Raw genomic sequence first — 20,654 nt, 5'->3', positions numbered from 1 at the left:
GTTAGGCTTGCGCCAAACATAGTGTTTAGTGTTGAGGCCAAAAAGCTGTATTTTGGTCTCATCAGACCATAGAATCTTCTTCTACTTGGTCTCAGAGTCTCCCACATGCCTTTCTGGCAAACTCGAGCAGAGATTTTTTCAACAATGGCTTTCTTTTTGCCACTCTCCCATAAAGGCCAGTTTTGTGAAGCACCCGGGCTATTGTTGCCGTATGCACAGTGTCTCCCAGCTCAGCCGTGGAAGACTGTAACTCCTTTAGAGTTGCCATAGGGCTCTTGGTGGCCTCCCTGACTAGTGTCCTTCTCACCCGGCCTGTTCTAGACAGATTGACAGTTGTGCCATATTCTCATTCAGTTGTGCCATATACATGCCTTCTGGCAAACTCTAGCCGAGATTTGATGTGAGTTTTTTTCAACAATGGCTTTCTTTTTGCCTTTCTCCCATAAAGGCTAGTTTTGTGAAACACCCGGGCTATTGTTGCCGTATGCAGTGTCTCCCAGCTCAGCCGTGGAAGACTCTAACTCCTTTAGAGTTGCCATAGGTCTCTTGGTGGCCTCCCTGACTAGTGCCCTTCTCACCGGATACTCAGTTTTTGAGGACGGCCTGTTCTAGACAGATTCACAGTTGTGCCATATTCTCTCCATTTCTTAATAATGGACTTTACTGTGCTCCGGGGGATATTCAATGCCTTGGAAATGTTCTTATATCCTACCCCTGATTGGTGCTTTTGAAGAACCTTATTCCGGATTTGCTTTGAATGTTCCTTCGTCTTCATGATCTAGTTTTTGTTAGGAAATGTACTAACCAACTGTGGGACCTCCCAGAGATAGGTGTATTTAACCTGAAATCATGTGAAACACCTTAATTGCACATAGGTGGACTCTATTGAACTAATTATGTGACTTCTAAATACAATTGGTTGCACCAGAGCTTACTTAGGTGTGTCATAGCAAAGGGGGTGAATACTTATGCAATCAATGTTTTTCTTTTTTATATTTGTAATTAATTTAGAACAATTTGTAGATTTTATTTTTCACTTTGACATTATGGACTTTTTTTGTGTTGTTCAGTGGCAAAAACTCCTAATTAAATCCATTTTGATTCCATGTTGTAACACAATAAAATGTGGAAAAGTCCAAGGGGGGTGAATACTTTTGAGAGCCACTGTATCCAATTACTGGACGTGTACCAGACTTCTGAAAATCAGGCTGTAAGTATCAAATATAAACCAATGAACATGAACAGCTACATAAGTGTCACATCCCTGTGAATGTCAAAAGTAGAATATGTAGCAGTTTTAAAACATGCTTACACAGATAATCACGAATAAACTAAAATAAAATCGGGTTGGCTTGCAATGAGCAAAATATCGCTCAATCTCTCAATTGATGCACGAAAATAACCGTTTTATTTGGCAAACTAATAGCAACATTTGCATACGGAGAAAATGTATTAGAAAAATAAATCCATTGATTTTTATGTATAACATTGCTTAATCATTTATGTCCAACTAAATGCATATTAAATTGGACGAAGCTGGACCCAAATAAAATCTTACAAGCCCTGCTGCACTGTCGCATTTCTTTTGAAAATGGTGGCCAAAGTTCAGGATCAGCTGATCCCCAGCTTCAGTACAGACCTCAGGGTTAAATTGCTCATTGCTACTTGGTGTATGTATAATGGTATGTAATGAGCATTTCAAAGAACGTTTTCAAAGAAAAACATATTTTAAAAGATCATATTAAGTTACTATTTCAGCACTGAAGAGTGCGATATACCGACGGGGTGACGTCAGACCAGGAAGAGATTGACAACAATACTGTGGGTGAAGCGCTGGTGAGCGAATTTATTATAAAAAAATATTTAAAACCAACAAAAACACTTTACAAAACAAAATGGCACGATGGCCAAAACAAACAGACAATAAAACAAACAAACACTGAGCAATTGTTTTTAGCTTGGTATCTTACTGTTTCGCACTCTCGTTCAACCTCTGAACACCACCAACCCCGGTCAGTAAAAGCTGCTGGTTTTTATATTGTGGTCAAAGGATTAACTGGCCATCAGTTGCCTAGTTTATAACTCGACCACCTTCTGCACAGGTTCTCATCTGCTCGGCCAACAGCCAATTTGCCAACCACGCATTCTCACGAGATGAGACGAGAAGCAAACATCATCTCTGCCAAACTACATTAAATTATATCAATAAAAAACACACAAAACATTACATTTAAATAATAATACTATGGACTACACAGCACTGTCGGCGCTGCTGAAGCAGCTGGACAGGAAAGACGGAGAGAGGAGAGGTACGCGGCGCTAATTGAGAGGGTCGGACTGGGAGCACAGACAGCAGCGGTACCTGTCATGACGGCCCCAAAGGCGAGGACTCATAAGATGACGGTGGAGGATGACCCAGAAGCCTCCTTGGTGGCATTTGAGCAGTTGGCTAACACCGCGTCATGGCCCAGAGAGTTCTGGGCAAGCCAAATTCGACCCTGCTTGAGTGGAGAGGCACAGGCAGCTTACCAGGCTATGTCGGATGACGCCGCCGCTCAATATGACCTGGTGAAGCTAGACATCCTCCACCGTCTGAATATTACAGAAGAAACCCACTGAGTGAGGCTCAGGAAGTATAAGAGGTCCGCCAATACACGCCCCCAGGGTGGTGGCTCAACAGCTCTGAGACCACGTGGTACACTGGCTCACCCCAGCACTGAAAACAAGTGTGCAGATGGGTGAGGCCATTGTGATCGAGCAGTTTTGCCATGTGGTCGGCGCCGAGACCCAGGCGTGGATACGGCACCACAACCCCAACACCCTGGACGAGGCAGTAAAACTCGCAGAGGACTTTGAGGACTCCCTGGTGTCAGCCCAGTCCGGGCTACTCACCGCTCCAACACCGCGGAGCATCCGAGCGCCAACCCCTCTCTCTGCACCTCCACCCCCACCACCGGGACCGGCTCAACGACCTTCTAGACCGCCGGCCCCAATGGGAAACATTGCCTCCCCTCCATGGAGACCAAGGTTGACCCCCAGCTAGGGTAGAGGTGCTGCCCCTGCCCCGTTGCCATACCAGCAGCGGGACAGATATCTAACCTCTGCGCCCTCCTTTCCCCCTACCTATTTTATGTGCCACCAGCGGGGTCATCAGGCCAAGTCATGCCCATCTGCGATGGAGTGTGACATGGCCGCATGCAATCTGGCATCAGAAGCGGGTAAGCAAGGGGAAAATGGTCAGGAGGGGCCTTGTATTGTTAATGTAATTTTGGGAAATGTGAAAACCCATGCATTAGTGGACACAGGGTGTGGTCAGACCTTAATTAGAACGTCTCTCTTGGGCGGTGTGTTATGGCAGCCACAAGGTCAGGTGGCTATCTCCTGTATCCATGGAGGTTACTGGCCATCAAGGGAAGATGTTACACCCGCCCATCTCAATATACCGGACATGTGGCACTCAAGCACGGACATACTGTGGGGCCAAAATAACGACCCCTCACTAGTGCACACTTGGGGACAGGCCCGGTCTATTGAAGGTAAGGATGTTGAAGGCGCTGGGGCGCTAGTATTTCCACATTTCATTATCAAGGGGCAATTACTGTATAGGGTAAACCTTGCCACGGGCACAGGACAGCCTGTAACACAATTATTGGTTCCCCCGTCTTGTCGACTGGAGGTCATGAGGCTGGCGCATGATATCCCTTTTGCGGGGCACCTCGGAGCTGACAAGACAAGGGAGTGAATATTGGCTCGATTTTATTGGGTAGGACTTCATAAAGATGTGTCGAAATATGTAGCCACATGCCCAGACTGCCAGCGAAGTAGCGGCGGGTCGAGTGCGCCCAACCCCTTTGGTCCCACTGCCGATTATTTCCACCCCCTTTGAGCGCATTGCAATGGACATAGTCGGCCCTTTGCTACCTTCTGACTCCGGGTATATGCATATATTAGTGGTGGTAGATTACGCAACACGATACCCGGAGGCAGTTCCATTGAGGTCCACTAGTGCTGCTGCGATAGCCAAAGAGCTAATGCGGATTATGGGTAGAGTAGGGATCCCCAAGGAGATCTTGACTGATCATGGAACTAACTTCTTGTCTAATACGTTACAGCAAGTATACAAAATATAAAAATACGTCCCATCAGGATGTCTGTTTATCATCCACAGACGGACGGTTTGGTGGAACGTTTTAATCAGACCTTGAAGGTGATGCTGAGACGATTTGTGAATCAGGAGCAAAAACATTGAGCATCACTTCTCCCCTACTTCCTTTTTGCAGTGAGAGAGGTGCCACAGAGTTCGACAGGGTTCTCCCCCTTCAAGCTCTTGTACGGCCGACAGCCTCGCGGCATTCTCAGTCTGTTGAGAGAGGGGTGGGAAGAGCACAAAGGCTCGTCCAAAAATGTAGTGCAGCATGTGCTCCAACTTAGAGATTGCCTAGATTTGGTCAGTCGTTTGGCCCAGGACAATCTCAGCACCGACAACAGCAGCATTACAATCAAAATGCATTAATTCGAAACTTTCGACCTGGAGACAAGGTAATGTTGCTGCTTCCCTCCTCAGAATCAAAACTATGTGCTAAATGGCAGGGGCCATATAAAGTGATTCAGGCTATAGGAAAGGTGAATTATGAAATTAGACAGCCCAATCGCCGTAATGAAAAATAAATTTATCATATAAATTTATTAAAGCCCTGGCAGGCAAGGGAGGCCTTATTTATAGCCCCAGGCAATATAGAGGATGATTTGGGCCCCGAGCTAGAGACCTCTAGCACAAAGGACATTTCGATGGGGGAACAGTTACTTCCTGATCAGCAACAGGAGCTGCGTATGTTAATTGAGGAATTCAGTGATGTTTTTTCTGACGTGCCCGGTATAACTAACCTTGTTGAATATGCCATTGTCTCTCCCCCAGGTGTCACAGTGCGAGAGAGACCTTATCGAATCCCAAAAAGTCGACAAGGTGGTATTCGCAAAGAGGTATGGGACATGCTCGAACTTGGGGTGATTGAGCCTTCCAGGAGCAAGTGGTGCAGTCCAATTGTGATAGTGGCCAAAAAGGATGGCACCAACCACTTCTGCGTTGATTTCTACAAGGTAAACGCTATTGCCAAGTTTGATGCGTATCCCATGCCTCGGGTTGACGAGGTTCTAGATATACTGGGGACGGCAAGGTTTATTTCCACTCTGGATCTGAAGAAGGGATATTGGCAGATCCCGTTAACTCATAGTTCTAGAGAAAAAAACGCATTTTCAACACCAGAGGGGCTGTTTCATTTCACAACCATGCCGTTTGGGCTACATGGTGCGCCCGCTGCCTTCCAGAGACTGATGGACCAGGTTTGGTCATTTAGGAAAGGGGCGCAGCTACGGTATCCAAACTCAATGACCCAGATGGTAAACGGTGTGGCATCCGAGGATTGGAGGAGCGGATGCGCTCGTTAACCTAGGGGTCATGAGCGAGGATATAAATAGAGGACTTAGCATACATGATCTGTTCCTTGGTAAATAGTTAGTGCTGCAAACCTACATGGAGTCTGTGTGCTGTTTCGTGAACCGTGAGTTTTGTCTTGTGTTTGTTAGTGTTTTGTTAACTGTCCTCTGTTTTTTAATAGACTACCAGTTGCACGATCCGGAGCTGTAGCGAAAGCCAGCATAAACCCGAACATCACTTTCACCCCTGCATTTCACTGTGAACTGTATTACACCACTTGCACATATTCACTATCACTAAGAACTGTGTTTGTGTTTTGTGTTTAGTGTTGGTGTGTAAAAGTGGACTTTTGGTTACGGGTCAAACCCGGGGAATTACAAATACCGAGTGATACACGCCGCTGTATCACTCCAACATTATTATTTAAAGGTGTTTGCCATAAGGCTCTGGACATTGTTAATTAAATCAATAAACACCCTTGCACCTGGAAATCACTGTCTGTCTGTTTTGTATCCGCTCTGCACTGCACTCACCTGTATTCACTCACCACTTTGCCACAAAAACAAATAGACACAAAATACGCACAGGGGCGGGGTTTACCCCGCCACAAGCACTCAATGCAAAGATATGCAATACCTGAAGTGGAAAAGAATAGTTAGCAGAAATTAAACAAACAGTTCTAATTATTGTCCAAACAGTAGTCTAATTGTATGATTACGCTTTGTTTTAATACTAGTCAATGAAACCCAGCAGACAGGCTTTCTGCAAAAATCATTTAATTAAGTTTAACCTTTTAAACATGTAACATTCTTTATTATTATTATTATTATTATTATTATTATTATTATTATTATTATTATTATTATTATTATTAATAATAATAAAGTATTAGCAATTACAATGGACGGTATCCAAATACCACTAAATATCAATGTACTTTTTTATTTACATGTTCAGAATTGTGTTAACTTAAGCAGTTTGAAGAAATTGGGGTAATCTGAAGCTGTCACCGTGGATCTTCAATTTTCTAATCCTGCAACCAGTCCGCATGATTCAATATCTGTGCATGCAATTTGTATTTCCGATTTCGCTAAACTTGCATTAAATCTTAATCTTCCCATATATTTCGAACACCTTATCAACTATTGATGTTCACAGGCTAGAATGCCATCTACACTTCTGGGAAGCGCTGGCAAAAAAAGTGGCAGGCACCACTTTTGCTTATTATTTTGTGGTTCAGAGGGAAGGTGCTCTCACTCACTGCAGCTTGAGTAACAAAGTCGCTGAGTTTTAAGGTCTTCCTCGGTCACCGAACGGGTTCGTCTTTGTCCCCCCTGTGACAGAAATACAATGATTCTTGGTTGTAAACCTCCTGACCTGTGAGGGTGCAAAGCAGCGAGAACAGAGTTCCCTGGACAGGCTGGCCTGACAGTTCTTTACCAGGGTTCAAGGGAATTCAGCCAGCCAGGGAGGGGGCGAGACTCTGTTGCAATAACGCATTGACACGGAAGGGCAACAACGTGGCAGCCGCAGTTTGGAGAGGCGGTTGCACTCGTTTACCAAGGGGTCATGTGTGACAGCATAAAAGGGGACGAAGAATCGCAAACTGTTCCTTCGCATTGGTTTGTGTAAATAAACTGAAAAGGACTGTGAGAGACCCCATTGCACTTAAAAAGTACAGAGATTGTTTTGTTTTGTCTTGTAATTCTCTTGTCTTGTCTTGTGCATTACTAGACGGCTAACACAGATCCAGAGCTGTTGCCAAAGGCCAGCACTAAACCGGACACCATTGTCACAAATATAAACTTGTATCACCCACCACAAGCACTACTGCACGCACCCAGGACTGGTGACCGTGTCTGTATTATTGTGGGGTGGATATTGTTTATTATTTGGGAATGTCTTTTCCGTGTTATTTACCCCGTGCTGTACACATTGGTGTGTATTGCCGGGGAATTATTGTTTGGTCTCCAGACCTGGAAAATAAAATAAAAACATTTCCAAACCAGATTACAATTATCTCTGTCTGCTTCTTTAATGCACTGCATCACTCCTGCACCTGTTTCCACCCAGCCACTTTGCCACACACCCTCAATCGTTATTCCTACATTTATCATATTGCAGGATATCTACCCAGACGCTGTTACATGATTTTTCATGTTTTCCAAAGTTGCGGCGGCAGTGCTAGTAACTACTTTTGCTGCTGTGGAGAGCGAGTCATTTTCAGACTGTAGTGCCTATGAACGACATGAATTAATGACAGCAGGTATTCAAAAACAACGACACTTGCATGCATTGACATTTCTCCACCTGCATGCCCAACTTGTATCACTCAGGACTGTCAATTCAACAGGCTTTACTCCTAGTGTACGCTGTATATCAAAGATCGAAAGTTGATCTTGTTTAAAAGACTGCCCTTCATCAGCAATCAGGCAATAAAATCAATGTAGGAGGAGCTCGTTTTGAACTTCATGGCTTCTCAAGTTAAATGTACTGTGCAGTTTCCGTTGAAATTGCTCATCATATTTTGCAAAAAGGGAGCATAACTCAAGAACATTCCTTCTCTTTTCTGACGTTTGCTTTTCATAATGACCCCTAAAGGCCGGTCCCTGTCATGAAAAGATGGAAATCAGTCATTTTTTGAGTGTATTCTCTGTTTTCCTGAACAGTCATCTTGTGAGAGTTTGAGAGATGACACACAACTGAGCCTGATTTACTTGCTGCCTGGTAGTTTTTCCTACATGTGTAACCCATACAAATAAGCAAAGAATACAATAACCGTAAGAAACCCTTGAGATATAAATAATGAAAAAGTTTGGATATAGCCTGGTCTGGAACGACAGGTGTGAATAATGTAGAGAGGTGAAGGGAACCTGTATCAACGCTGTGCTGAGGTGTCAGCGTTTTACAATTATAATTGGAACAGTTCTTATTTTTAGACCCATATATAAGAAATAATGTAGATAAAATAAGCTAAACATTTATTTATTATTATTTATTTCTTAGCAGACGCCCTTATCCAGGGCGACTTACAATCGTTACAATATATCACATTATTTTTTACATACAATTACCCATTTAACAGAGACCCCTCACTTCTAACTATAGTACTACACCACTGGATACTGATCAAACAAGATGAGAGTGACCGATTTTGCTTGCCAAACAAACTTTTGGGATAATTATCCAACTTCACCTGTATAGGCCCACTCGACTGGTTCCCAAGTTTCAGATCAATGGAAGCACTAGTAGTACTTAGTCTTACCTGCTGCATGCACTTAGTCATCTTTTTTCATACTTCCACACTAATTTATTTTAACACAGAGCTTTTAAAATATGTTCCCACCTCCTTAGGACTCTTTGAAACAGACAGAGACGTTTTACTCAATCCAACCACATCAGCTCTTTTGATTTTTACACTGGGAGTATGTTAATTAGGTAACCACTTAATTTGCATAACATCCCTCATATTGTTGGAATTGGGGTTTTGCCACTGTTCTCATCCTTCTTGGCCATTTTAGATTTTGCTCCAAAACACAAAAAACAGTCGGAAAATCCCTCACTGATGGTTAGAAAAGTTTTGCTATTCAGGTCCTTTGTGTCACACACTGGATGAAAAACTCTGGTTCCCACAGTAAGGAGCAAGCACGGTTACATGCTATTTAAATTAAATGTAAGGTGGCATGGGGCATGCTATTTAAATGAAATGCAGGAAGGCATGGGGCATGCTATTTAAATAAAATGCAGGAAGGAATGGGGCATGCTATTTAAATGAAATGCAGGAAGGCATGGGGCATGCTATTTAAATGAAATGCAGGAAGGCATGGGGCGTGCTATTTAAATGAAATGCAGGAAGGCATGGTGCGTGCTATTTAAATGAAATGCAGGATGGCATGGGGCATGCTATTTAAATGAAATGCAGGAAGGCATGGGGCGTGCTATTTAAATGAAATGCAGGATGGCATGGTGCGTGCTATTTAAATGAAATGCAGGATGACATGGTGCGTGCTATTTAAATGAAATGCAGGAAGGCATGGGGCGTGCTATTTAAATGAAATGTAGGAAGGCATGGTGCGTGCTATTTAAATGAAATGCAGGATGACATGGTGCGTGCTATTTAAATGAAATGCAGGATGACATGGTGCGTGCTATTTAAATGAAATGTAGGAAGGCATGGGGCGTGCTATTTAAATGAAATGCAGGATGACATGGTGCGTGCTATTTAAATGAAATGTAGGAAGGCATGGGGCGTGCTATTTAAATGAAATGTAGGAAGGCATGGGGCGTGCTATTTAAATGAAATGCAGGAAGGCATGGTGCGTGCTATTTAAATGAAATGCAGGATGACATGGTGCATGCTATTTAAATGAAATGCAGGAAGGCATGGGGCATGCTATTTAAATGAAATGCAAGAAGGCATGGGGCATGCTATTTAAATGAAATGCAGGAAGGCATGGGGCGTGCTATTAAAATGAAATGCAGGAAGGCATGGGGCGTGCTATTTAAATGAAATGCAGGAAGGCATGGGGCATGCTATTTAAATGAAATGCAGGAAGGCATGGGGCATGCTATTTAAATGAAATGTAGGAAGGCATGGGGTATGCTATTTAAATGAAATGCAGGATGACATGGTGCATGCTATTTAAATGAAATGCAGGAAGGCATGGGGCGTGCTATTTAAATGAAATGCAGGAAGGCATGGGGAATGCTATTTAAATGAAATGCAGGATGGCATGGTGCGTGCTATTTAAATGAAATGTAGGAAGGCATGGGGCGTGCTATTTAAATGAAATGTAGGAAGGCATGGGGCGTGCTATTTAAATGAAATGCAGGAAGGCATGGTGCGTGCTATTTAAATGAAATGCAGGATGACATGGTGCATGCTATTTAAATGAAATGCAGGAAGGCATGGGGCATGCTATTTAAATGAAATGCAAGAAGGCATGGGGCATGCTATTTAAATGAAATGCAGGAAGGCATTGGGCGTGCTATTAAAATGAAATGCAGGAAGGCATGGGGCGTGCTATTTAAATGAAATGCAGGAAGGCATGGGGCATGCTATTTAAATGAAATGCAAGAAGGCATGGGGCATGCTATTTAAATGAAATGCAGGAAGGCATGGGGCGTGCTATTAAAATGAAATGCAGGAAGGCATGGGGCGTGCTATTTAAATGAAATGCAGGAAGGCATGGGGCATGCTATTTAAATGAAATGCAGGAAGGCATGGGGCATGCTATTTAAATGAAATGTAGGAAGGCATGGGGTATGCTATTTAAATGAAATGCAGGATGACATGGTGCATGCTATTTAAATGAAATGCAGGAAGGCATGGGGCGTGCTATTTAAATGAAATGCAGGAAGGCATGGGGAATGCTATTTAAATGAAATGCAGGATGGCATGGTGCGTGCTATTTAAATGAAATGTAGGAAGGCATGGGGCGTGCTATTTAAATGAAATGTAGGAAGGCATGGGGCGTGCTATTTAAATGAAATGCAGGAAGGCATGGTGCGTGCTATTTAAATGAAATGCAGGATGACATGGTGCATGCTATTTAAATGAAATGCAGGAAGGCATGGGGCATGCTATTTAAATGAAATGCAAGAAGGCATGGGGCATGCTATTTAAATGAAATGCAGGAAGGCATGGGGCGTGCTATTAAAATGAAATGCAGGAAGGCATGGGGCGTGCTATTTAAATGAAATGCAGGAAGGCATGCGGCATGCTATTTAAATGAAGTTTAACAAGGCAGGGCTCTTACATCCCATGTCCCCATTGACTTCCAAGATCTTCCAACTGGAACATTATGGTGTGCCAATTAATTGATTCACACGGGTGAACTGTGATATTTTTCTTGACAATACTATTATCAATACTAGTGACCCCTGTATCGATGTACTTTGATAACATTGTCTGCTAACATAAACATCAGCATGCATTAATTTGTGTCTACATTGATAATTAATTAGAGAATGTTATTTATTATCATGTACTCTAGCAGCCTCACCTACCTCCTATATGAGTCACCTCACCTACTGTCTATAAGAGTCACGCTGTGTGTAAAATGTGTAAGGCTGAATTTGCACGGCATCAGACTGGGACTAAAATGGTTGCAAATGCAAGACAAAAATGTTGCCTCACCCTTTAAAAGCAGGTGTCAATATTTATGAATGCGCTATGATGTCGGTCTTAATAAACTGAAGTCCGAGAAGCATGGTAACTAATACTAATAATATCAATTTCATCGAACATAAATGCTTGTAAGCGTAGATAGGTGCTGTATTAATACCAGCAGAATATGATAACCCCAGTTTCATGCAACAGTTATGACGGTGATCAAACGTGTTCGAGTGTTGTGTAAACATTTAGTGTTTAATATTGTAAATAGCAGAACCAACTCACTGCAATTTAAACTTGTTTTTACTGAAAAACAAACGGTATCATGTAATCATAAGAGCTATCTGTGTTACATGCTGTCAGATCAGGACTTCACTAACACGAAGCACTGGAGATGCGTCATGCTTTTGCTATTTCCCATGTTACACTGTACACAATTAGAGGCACTGTCACCAATTCCAGACACAACACTTGCAAAATATTTAAAATATAAACATGCTGAGTTCATTGCAGTCAGCTGCATTGATTAACCACTCGGCAGAATGTGGAAACAAACAAGTGAGTACAGACATAAAGTTATTGTTTTAGTATCACTTTAGTGTCTTAACAAGTTGTTGTATTTTAAAGCAGTTGAATATGGTAGCAACTAGCTTGCTCCTGAAGTGGCACCAAGCAATTGAATTTGACGACCAATTTTTTCGGACCTGGAGCCATTGGCTCTTAAAACAAAAAAATTGTCTGGAGCCCTGATTTGTAATTTTGTTTTAAAGAAATGTATTTTGAAGAATAAATAGGAAACAAAAGCAAAACAGGCTGTGAAGCTTACTGGACCAAGTGTTATTGCAAACACTTGCACAAGCAAATGACACAATTGTGTGATTTTTATGTTTCATGCTTAATTTACTGTATTGTATGTATTGTATGGTGACCCTATCGCGATACGTATCGTATCATGAAGACACTGCCGATACCCGGCCCTGCTGGGACATTTAAATGTGATGATAATAAGTGGAGGACATTAATATAGAAGTTATATGAAGTGTGTTTGACGGATACTTTTTCTTTTACTTACGTGGAACACTTGTCAATGCTTGTTACTACATCAACAGTCAATAGTTAAATACCACTTGAGAGAATTACCCAAGCACAAGTGTAAATTATTCCGACTGAGCATAGAGAAAGAGCCTAGGTAAATAAATGTATGCGGCGCTACTGGAAAGACCGGCTTTTGTTACGCTGCATGACCGTGACGAGACAATGTGTGGAGACGATTGTGCGAGCTTGCAGTTTTCACTCTGTGAATAGCTCAGGCAGAAGCCTTTCTCATTGGAGGTATCATCTTGTGGGCGGGGACACCAATAATGATGTCTCTCAAACTCAAGCAGCTTGAACAGGAGTCAGAGATGCTATAGTAGTGCGGACGAGAGGTTTTACTGTTCTCATGCCGCTCGCGTCTCTTTCACATATGCGCGTAGATATCACAGACTGTAACTAATTGTGGATTGTAAATGAAGAATATACAACAGTAGGCACAGACTTATCACAATGGAAAGCCAGATGACCCGCTGTAAGGTTGTTGTGGTTGGGGATACTCAGTGTGGAAAAACTGCGTTGTTACATGTATTTGCAAAGGACTGCTATCCAGAGGTAAGGAGGATATGTCATGCACTAAGTGGCTTTAAGAAGTTTAACATTTTAAGAACCAGGGCGCTCTTGTAATTGAGATGCGCATTATTAATGAGAATTTCCTACATTTTGAATAAATACAAAAATAACATATTTTAGCCGGGCTGTACATTTACCATCAGTGAAGTGTGGTGTAATTAACTTAAAGGGATTTAGCCGACAGTAATTTATTAGAGGTTAATTTTTAATAATCATAAAATTGTGTTAGCCTATTGTAAACATTATTGCCAGTAATGCAGCAATGCCCAGGTACCATAAAGAAAAAAAAAATAAACCTGTTTTTTTGAAAGTGCGTAATAACGTATAGCACAAAATCGAGCAACATATTGTGGATTTTAAAATACATGTCTGACATGTACTGGTTACTTTTTATTTTAATAACATTTATAATGTTATTAGTAAAAGATGTTAGTAACTTAAAATGTTGTTGTTTTTTAGAATTATGTTGCTACCGTGTTTGAGAACTACACTGCAAGTTTTGAAATTGAAAAACAGAGGATTGAGCTGAACATGTGGGATACCTCAGGTAGGGATACATCGGATTTGTGTCATATCAGCTGAATAAATATGTGTATGTTATAATGAACGCTATTAGGCAGTGTGTGTGTTGCCTAATGGCATTGACATCCATGCCCCCTAAAACCTGTAAATTACAGTGTCCCTGGTGTCCCGAATCAAACATCAGACAGATGGCGGGGTTGCGTGTTGGGTCCTAGTGCCTGTAGTGTTTGTTTAAGCAGAGGAGTGTGTTTTTATTAAATGTATAATCTATTAGTCACAGCTACGGTGACGTTTTCTTGCTTTCACCATACCAAACTAGAATGCAGAAAAAAAACACAGGCTGTATTATCAAACATGAGAATTTGGCAGAGAATTGGTTCTCCAGTCGAATGTGGAATTCACATGAAATGTACATGTGATTCTCAATGCAGTATTGGAGTTTAAACCACATGTGGGTAAGAACCTCAGAGGAAAACTATAGTTAGATAACTGAGTCAGAAGAGTTAAGTAATTGTCAATTTTTTTTACAAGAAATAATGAAAATATACCTATTGGTGGTTAACAGTAAAAATACAGAATAAACAAATCTTGTGGTTAGAGAAATGGGCTTGTAACCAGGAGGTCCCTGGTTCAAATCCGACCTCAGCCACTGACTCAGTGTGACCCAGAGCAAGTCACTTGACCTCCTTGTGCTCCGTCTTTCGGGTGAGACGTAATTGTAAGTGACTCTGCAGCTGATGCATAATTCACACAACCTAATCTCTGTAAGTCGCCTTGGATAAAGGCGTCTGCTAAATAAACAAATAATAAATTAATAATAATAGAATTAAAATATTAAATAATTAAAATATTATTCCTTGACTCGTGTCAAGATTATACACCTTCTGATGCCCAGAAAACATGCCCCGCTCATGAAAAAAGAGCCCGCTTTTGCTGCATTATGGTTTCGTGGACACACGGTAATATCATTTCTTGATGTATTTCATGGTATGATGTCTGAGTAATCTTAAAAAAATAATGACAACTTATTGTTGGTAGGGTTTATTTTGTATTTGATTTACATTTTTATATTATGTACGTTTAAACTTCTGACCAAACAACATTGACAAGGAGTATTATTGGCCTCCGAAAAAAACCAAAAAAAGGTCTTGTTATTTGGTATTTCAGGTTGCAATGTCACCGCTTTATAAGCATATAAATGAAATATTACTGGTCCTAGAAAAGTTGGGCACAGGAGTTCAAATCAATGATCTGTACTAAGATGTGGTGCATTCTTCAATCCTATGCTGGACCTGCACCCTGTCTAAGTTCGGTTAGGGTCGATTAAATCAGTAAAAGTTATTCATGTTTTAGAAAGTGTTCAAATCTTAATTTTTATCATGACATTGCATGTTTCTCCGTATCACTTTAGTCTATTCCTAGAAATACAAAAAGAAAACATAATTCAATGACAGAAGTATCAACTGAAAGTCTTTTTTAATGTCTTATATTCCACTATTATAGCTGAGTTATTGAAAATGTCTGTCAGATTATTTTGCTGGGTCTACACTATTTTTGCCTGTTTTGTTTTTGGCATATAACATAAGGATGATTATACGATTACATGCTCACTGTCAGCTTTTATTAATAAAACAGTTTCAAATGTTGTACCATAATATGCATTTGCCCTTTAATAGATTGAAAACTGATGACAACACTGGCATCGGAAGCATCCCAAGCCCTTTTAATTTGTACAAGGGCAGATTGTGATGTTTTGCCAATTCACTGCATGAATATGGAGGATGTCTGTTTGTGTTTATAGCAGTAGCCTGCTGTTGGATTGTGGGTCAAATGCTCACAGTTTTGTTTGTTTTTGTTTTTTTCTAATGAAAGATCAACCCTTGCCTGGGGTGTGTTAGTTGAGCAAGACAAACCCACGATAATGACTCTATAATTAGTGCTGTAGGGGAATGGTACTGTAACTACTGGGAGTTACAGTGTAGCAGTGGTTAGTTGCTAGGGTTATGTAACTGCAGGGCTATGCAAGAAACAAAATGCTAGAAAAATCTACTTGTCCTTCTTAAAAATCTACTTTTTGTGTGTTTTGTGTGATGGGGAGGTAGCAAGTAGAATATAACTTGTAGGATTTTGGTTTTATTTAACAGTGAACACAATCAATCAATTAGTGATTAACAGGGGCGGATCAAGCTTTGTAGCTTGATTCTTCTGCATTCTTCAAGATACACAAAAGGTTGCCTGTGACCTCACCTCAACAAATTTATAACATGCTTAAAGGAAATGTTCCTTTCAGTACAGTTTGAAACACATTTGCTAGTACATTTAAGTAACATACAGTGGCTCTCAAAAGTATTCACCCCCCTTGGACTTTTCCACATTTTATTGTGTTACAACATGGAATCAAAATGGATTTAATTAGGAGTTTTTGCCACTGATCAGCACAAAAAAAGTCCATAATGTCAAAGTGAAAAATAAAATCTACAAATTGTTCTAAATTAATTACAAATATAAAACAGAATATAATTGATTGCATAAGTATTCACCCCCTTTTCTATGACACACCTAAATAAGCTCTGGTGAAACCAATTGTCTTTAGAAGTCACATAATTAGTTGAATGGAGTTGGTTAGTACATTTCCTAACAAAAACTAGATCATGAAGACTAAGGAACATTCAAAGCAAATCCGGAATTAGGTTCTTCAAAAGCACCAATCAGGGGTTAGGATATAAGAACATTTCAAAGGGATTGAATATGCCCAGGAGCACTAAAGTCCATTATTAAGAAATGGAGAGAATATGGCACAACTGTGAATCTGTCTAGAACAGGCCGTCCTCAAAAACTGAGTATCCGGGTGAGAAGGGCACTAGTCAGGGAGGCCACCAAGAGGCCTATGGCAACTCTAAAGGAGTTACAGTCTTCCACGGCTGAGCTGGGAGACACTGTGCATACGGCAACAATAGCCCGGGTGCTTCACAAAACTGGCCTTTATGGGAGAGTGGCAAAAAGAAAGCCATTGTTGAAAAAATCTCGGCTAGAGTTTGCCAGAAAGGCATGTGGGAGACTCTGAGACCAAGTGGAAGAAGATTCTATGGTCTGATGAGACCAAAATACAGCTTTTTGGCCTCAACGCTAAACGCTATGTTTGGTGCAAGCCTAACATCGAACATCATCCTGAGAACACCATCCCTACCGTGAAGCATGGTGGTGGCAGCATCGTGCTATGGAGATGCTTCTCTGCTTCAGGGCCTGGAAAGCTCGTGAAGATAGAGGGCAAAATGGATGCAGCAAAGTACAGAGAAATCCTGGAGGAAAACCTGCTGAAGTCTGCAAGAGACATGGGACTTCCAGCAGGACAATGACCCCAAACATACAGCCAAAGCCACACTAGAGTGGCTTAAAAACAAAAAGGTCAATGTCCTGGAGTGGCCCAGTCAAAGCCCGGACCTCAATCCAATTGAGAATATGTGGAAAGAGTTGAAAATTGCTGTTCACCAAAGGTCCCCATCCAACTTGACGGAGCTTGAGCAATTTTTCAAAGAAGAATAGGCAAAAATTGCAGTGTCCAGATGTGCAAAGCTGGTAGAGACTTATCCAAATAGACTCATGGCTGTAATTGCTGCCAAAGGTGCCTCTACCAAATATTGACTCAAGGGGGTGAATACTTATGCAATCAATTATTTTCTGTTTTGTATTTGTAATTAATTTAGAACAATTTGTGGATTTTATTTTTCACTTTGACATTATGGACTTTTGATCAGTGGCAAAAATTCCTAATTAAATCCATTTTGATTCCATGTTGTAACACAATAAAATGTGGAAAAGTCCAAGGGGGGTGAATACTTTTGAGAGCCACTGTACTAAGAGTACAACTATAATAAGCAATACTTGGAGTTATTCAAATATAAAAATAGCTTCTGCCTTTTTTTCCCCACTCTTTCTCCTATAAGCTGAATTCAACTCCTGATGTACAGGTTTTAGTTTGTTGCATCACAGATACTAAATCATTACCAACTACAGTGCTCCACCTTTATAAGGCAACCAATTATGCTGTGGAACAGGATAAAAGGCGGTATGATCATGGCTGCCATTTGCCCCATAATGCCATTACACTAACACTGGTATTCTCGTTTTAGAAGGCAGAACACAAATAGCACGGTCTCTTAACTATGGCTTCCGGCTACAGTGTTATAAAGGGGGGTGGGAGCACAGTATTACTGCTGCTTTGTGGAATTCTGATTTTTCTTGACGTTCTTTCAGTTTTGTAACTGCTGAACCCCAGATTCTTAAAGGACTTGTGTATAACCTGTCAAGTTTCTTTGCATTTTTTAACTGATTTTCTATCAAAATGCACTCAATAGTTACAGTAGGCTCCATCAAATTCTGCAAAGACAAAATATTTGTTTCTTTTGTTTATTTCTATTCTATTTTTTAAACAGTGTACAACATTTTACAGCTGTTTTTCTTCATCTAACATCTTGTCCCATGATGGTGATCATGGTTTCATACCCTGATGGCTTTTTTTGTGAGGTGGGGTGGGGTGTCCTATCATTGTAAACCTATTTGTCAATCTTCATGTTTTAATAGTTTCACAAACCGAATTGTGTATGTCCAATAAATAACTAATATTGCTTCTGTTCAAATCTAGTAAAAATAAATAAATAAATAAAATATATACAGCATTTAAATAAAAATATGTAAATATGGTAAGTGGTAAACTAGGTTAGCAACACTAAAATCGAATGAAAAAAATCACTAGATTTTTTTTGCCAGAGAAAGTTTGTCTTGAAATGCTTCTAAACAGTAAACTTTACGGTTTTTATTTTAAACATATTCCCAACAAGTACACGCTTGACCACAAAGTAGACTGAGAAGTTTATAAATGACACAGCACAATTTTTTCTAATCCGCGAATACCTTAGTGACTGGTATTTTTTTTTTAACTCTACTAGATTGCTGCATTTAAATGTCAGGTTCATGTATTAAGATGGAAAAAATGTTAATGAATTCTGAGTATCCACGACAAAATCGTAGCACAATTGATATAAGTAACAGTCAATTTTCATTAAAACGAACTTGGATTCAACAAATTTCATGTGTGAGTGAATTATTTTGGAGTGCCCTCAGGGTAGAACAATTTGAATAAAAGTAATAGCCCTAGTTCGAACAGATGAGGGTAAAGGATATTGGAAAATGTATGAATTTGCATCCAGATTAACGCCTCTTTACTGTTTTTTAGTTAAGTTTTGGGACTACTGATCCTGTGATGCATTTCGAGTTGCCATAGTGCTCGCATATCAATGCCATTGCCAAGAAGCACTGCAAAAAACGTGCATTATCCTTACAAACAAAAGTGGAGGTGCTGAATGCTGTGAATAATGCAGCACCATACAAGAAAAAGAAAGGTGCTGTTACTGCAGATTTCAACATTCCCGCGAACACTTTCTCAACCATTCTGATATACTGGGATACAATACAGGCCTATGAACAGCAAACTCTGGATGCAAGTCGCAACGTTTCTGATATGCTCAATACCCTGATGTTGAGGATGCCTTGTTTTTGTGGTTTGAAAATGCCAGTTATCAAAATGGGATATGCAGGTTTTAAGTACAATTTATTTGTAATGTATGCTTTTTAAAGTTCACTTACAACTGTTCAATAAAATGCATGTACTTTTAAATGTATAATGCTTTTCATTGTACTATAATTGAAATTTGATTTCAGTGTTAACTTCAATTAACTGACAGTATGGGTTTGGCTTAGACTCATGATAATAAGAATAACTGTAAGATACATTTTTGCTGGTCCCTTAATGCGTATTGAGAGCTGACTGTATCCACATTGATCTTCTCATTTAGCCTTAACCCAGAGCTGCCAACCTAAAAAAGTCATACTGAAGACTGAACATTAAAATGCAATCGGTTTACCAATACTACATAGTTGACTGAATAGTAGCAAAACCATTAAAAAAGAGATAAGGTAATTTAACCAGACTGCAAAAGTCACAACTTTAGTATGTCTGTGCTCATTAAACACGTGTCATTTAAAACACATCATTTTATTTGCTTTTTGACTGTATTTGCTTCTACCAAAGACTAGAAATTGCCCAAGTAGTCAAACTTAGTAAAAGCGTTGAAGGGATACTTCATGTATGTAATTAGTGTATGTGTAGGCACTAGGACCCTGCTGCCAGGCCTGCCAGTGCCCCCAGGACTACCTGCTGTCCCTCAGAGCACAGTTCCCAGGCCACGGGGCATTGTAACTCCACAAAGAGTTTCAAGACAAATTCCTGTATCAATAGAACAGGCAGAGACAGAAAGAACGAGTGGTGTGGAAATCAGAGCCCACTGTCTTAGAGATCTCTTTTCCCACTGCAGAGAGTTCAGGCCAGCTCCTGGATGGGTTGGGTTTAGCAAGAAACAAACCAGGCTAGAAGAACAACAAAAGCACCCCTTCTCATGAAAACAAGACTGGACACATATGGTTAGCCCCTGCGTTACTCAAACACAAAACTGATACAAACACGCCTGAATTACTGAGAATGTGGCATTTAATGCTACAAACATCACTGTGACCAGGAAAGTGCTGTTTGATGTTTATAGAAAACAGAGATGCATAAATCCATATAAAAAGGAAAGAAAAGTTAGGCAAACTTTGCATGTGAGCAAGACTAGATCTCTTCCTGTTTTCAATGTCTGCTTGCATTCTTGTTTGTGCTATTTATAGAAAAAAGCTGCAGCTGGTATCCATGAACAACTTTAGGACTGACTTGTCCAATAAACAATCAGAGATTTGTTTAAATCTCTGGGTAGAGACATAGCCTGCCCATAACGACATGACCATCAGGTGATAAAGGGATATACATAGGCTATGAGTAAAGCCCAGTGAAATTCTTTTTATTTTTTATAATTTTACATTTTATTT

General features: G+C 40.5%; 1 protein-coding gene across 1 annotated transcript in view; it reads left to right on the top strand.

Annotated features, from left to right (window-relative positions):
- The first annotated feature begins 12,924 nt into the window (after nt 1-12,924).
- rnd2 (Rho family GTPase 2) overlaps nt 12,925-20,654 on the top strand; it is a 51,026-nt gene continuing 43,296 nt past the window's right edge. The window contains exons 1-2 of the mRNA XM_034055346.3: nt 12,925-13,196; nt 13,674-13,761. Of these exons, the coding sequence (XP_033911237.1) occupies nt 13,095-13,196; nt 13,674-13,761 (190 nt within the window). The 5' untranslated portion in view covers nt 12,925-13,094. The remainder of the gene's footprint in view (nt 13,197-13,673; nt 13,762-20,654) is intronic.

This window comes from Acipenser ruthenus, chromosome 33 (assembly GCF_902713425.1).
Source record: "Acipenser ruthenus chromosome 33, fAciRut3.2 maternal haplotype, whole genome shotgun sequence".
NCBI lineage: Eukaryota > Metazoa > Chordata > Actinopteri > Acipenseriformes > Acipenseridae > Acipenser > Acipenser ruthenus.
Note: the sequence above shows the minus strand (reverse complement) of the source record. Positions and strands in the feature narration are given on the sequence as shown.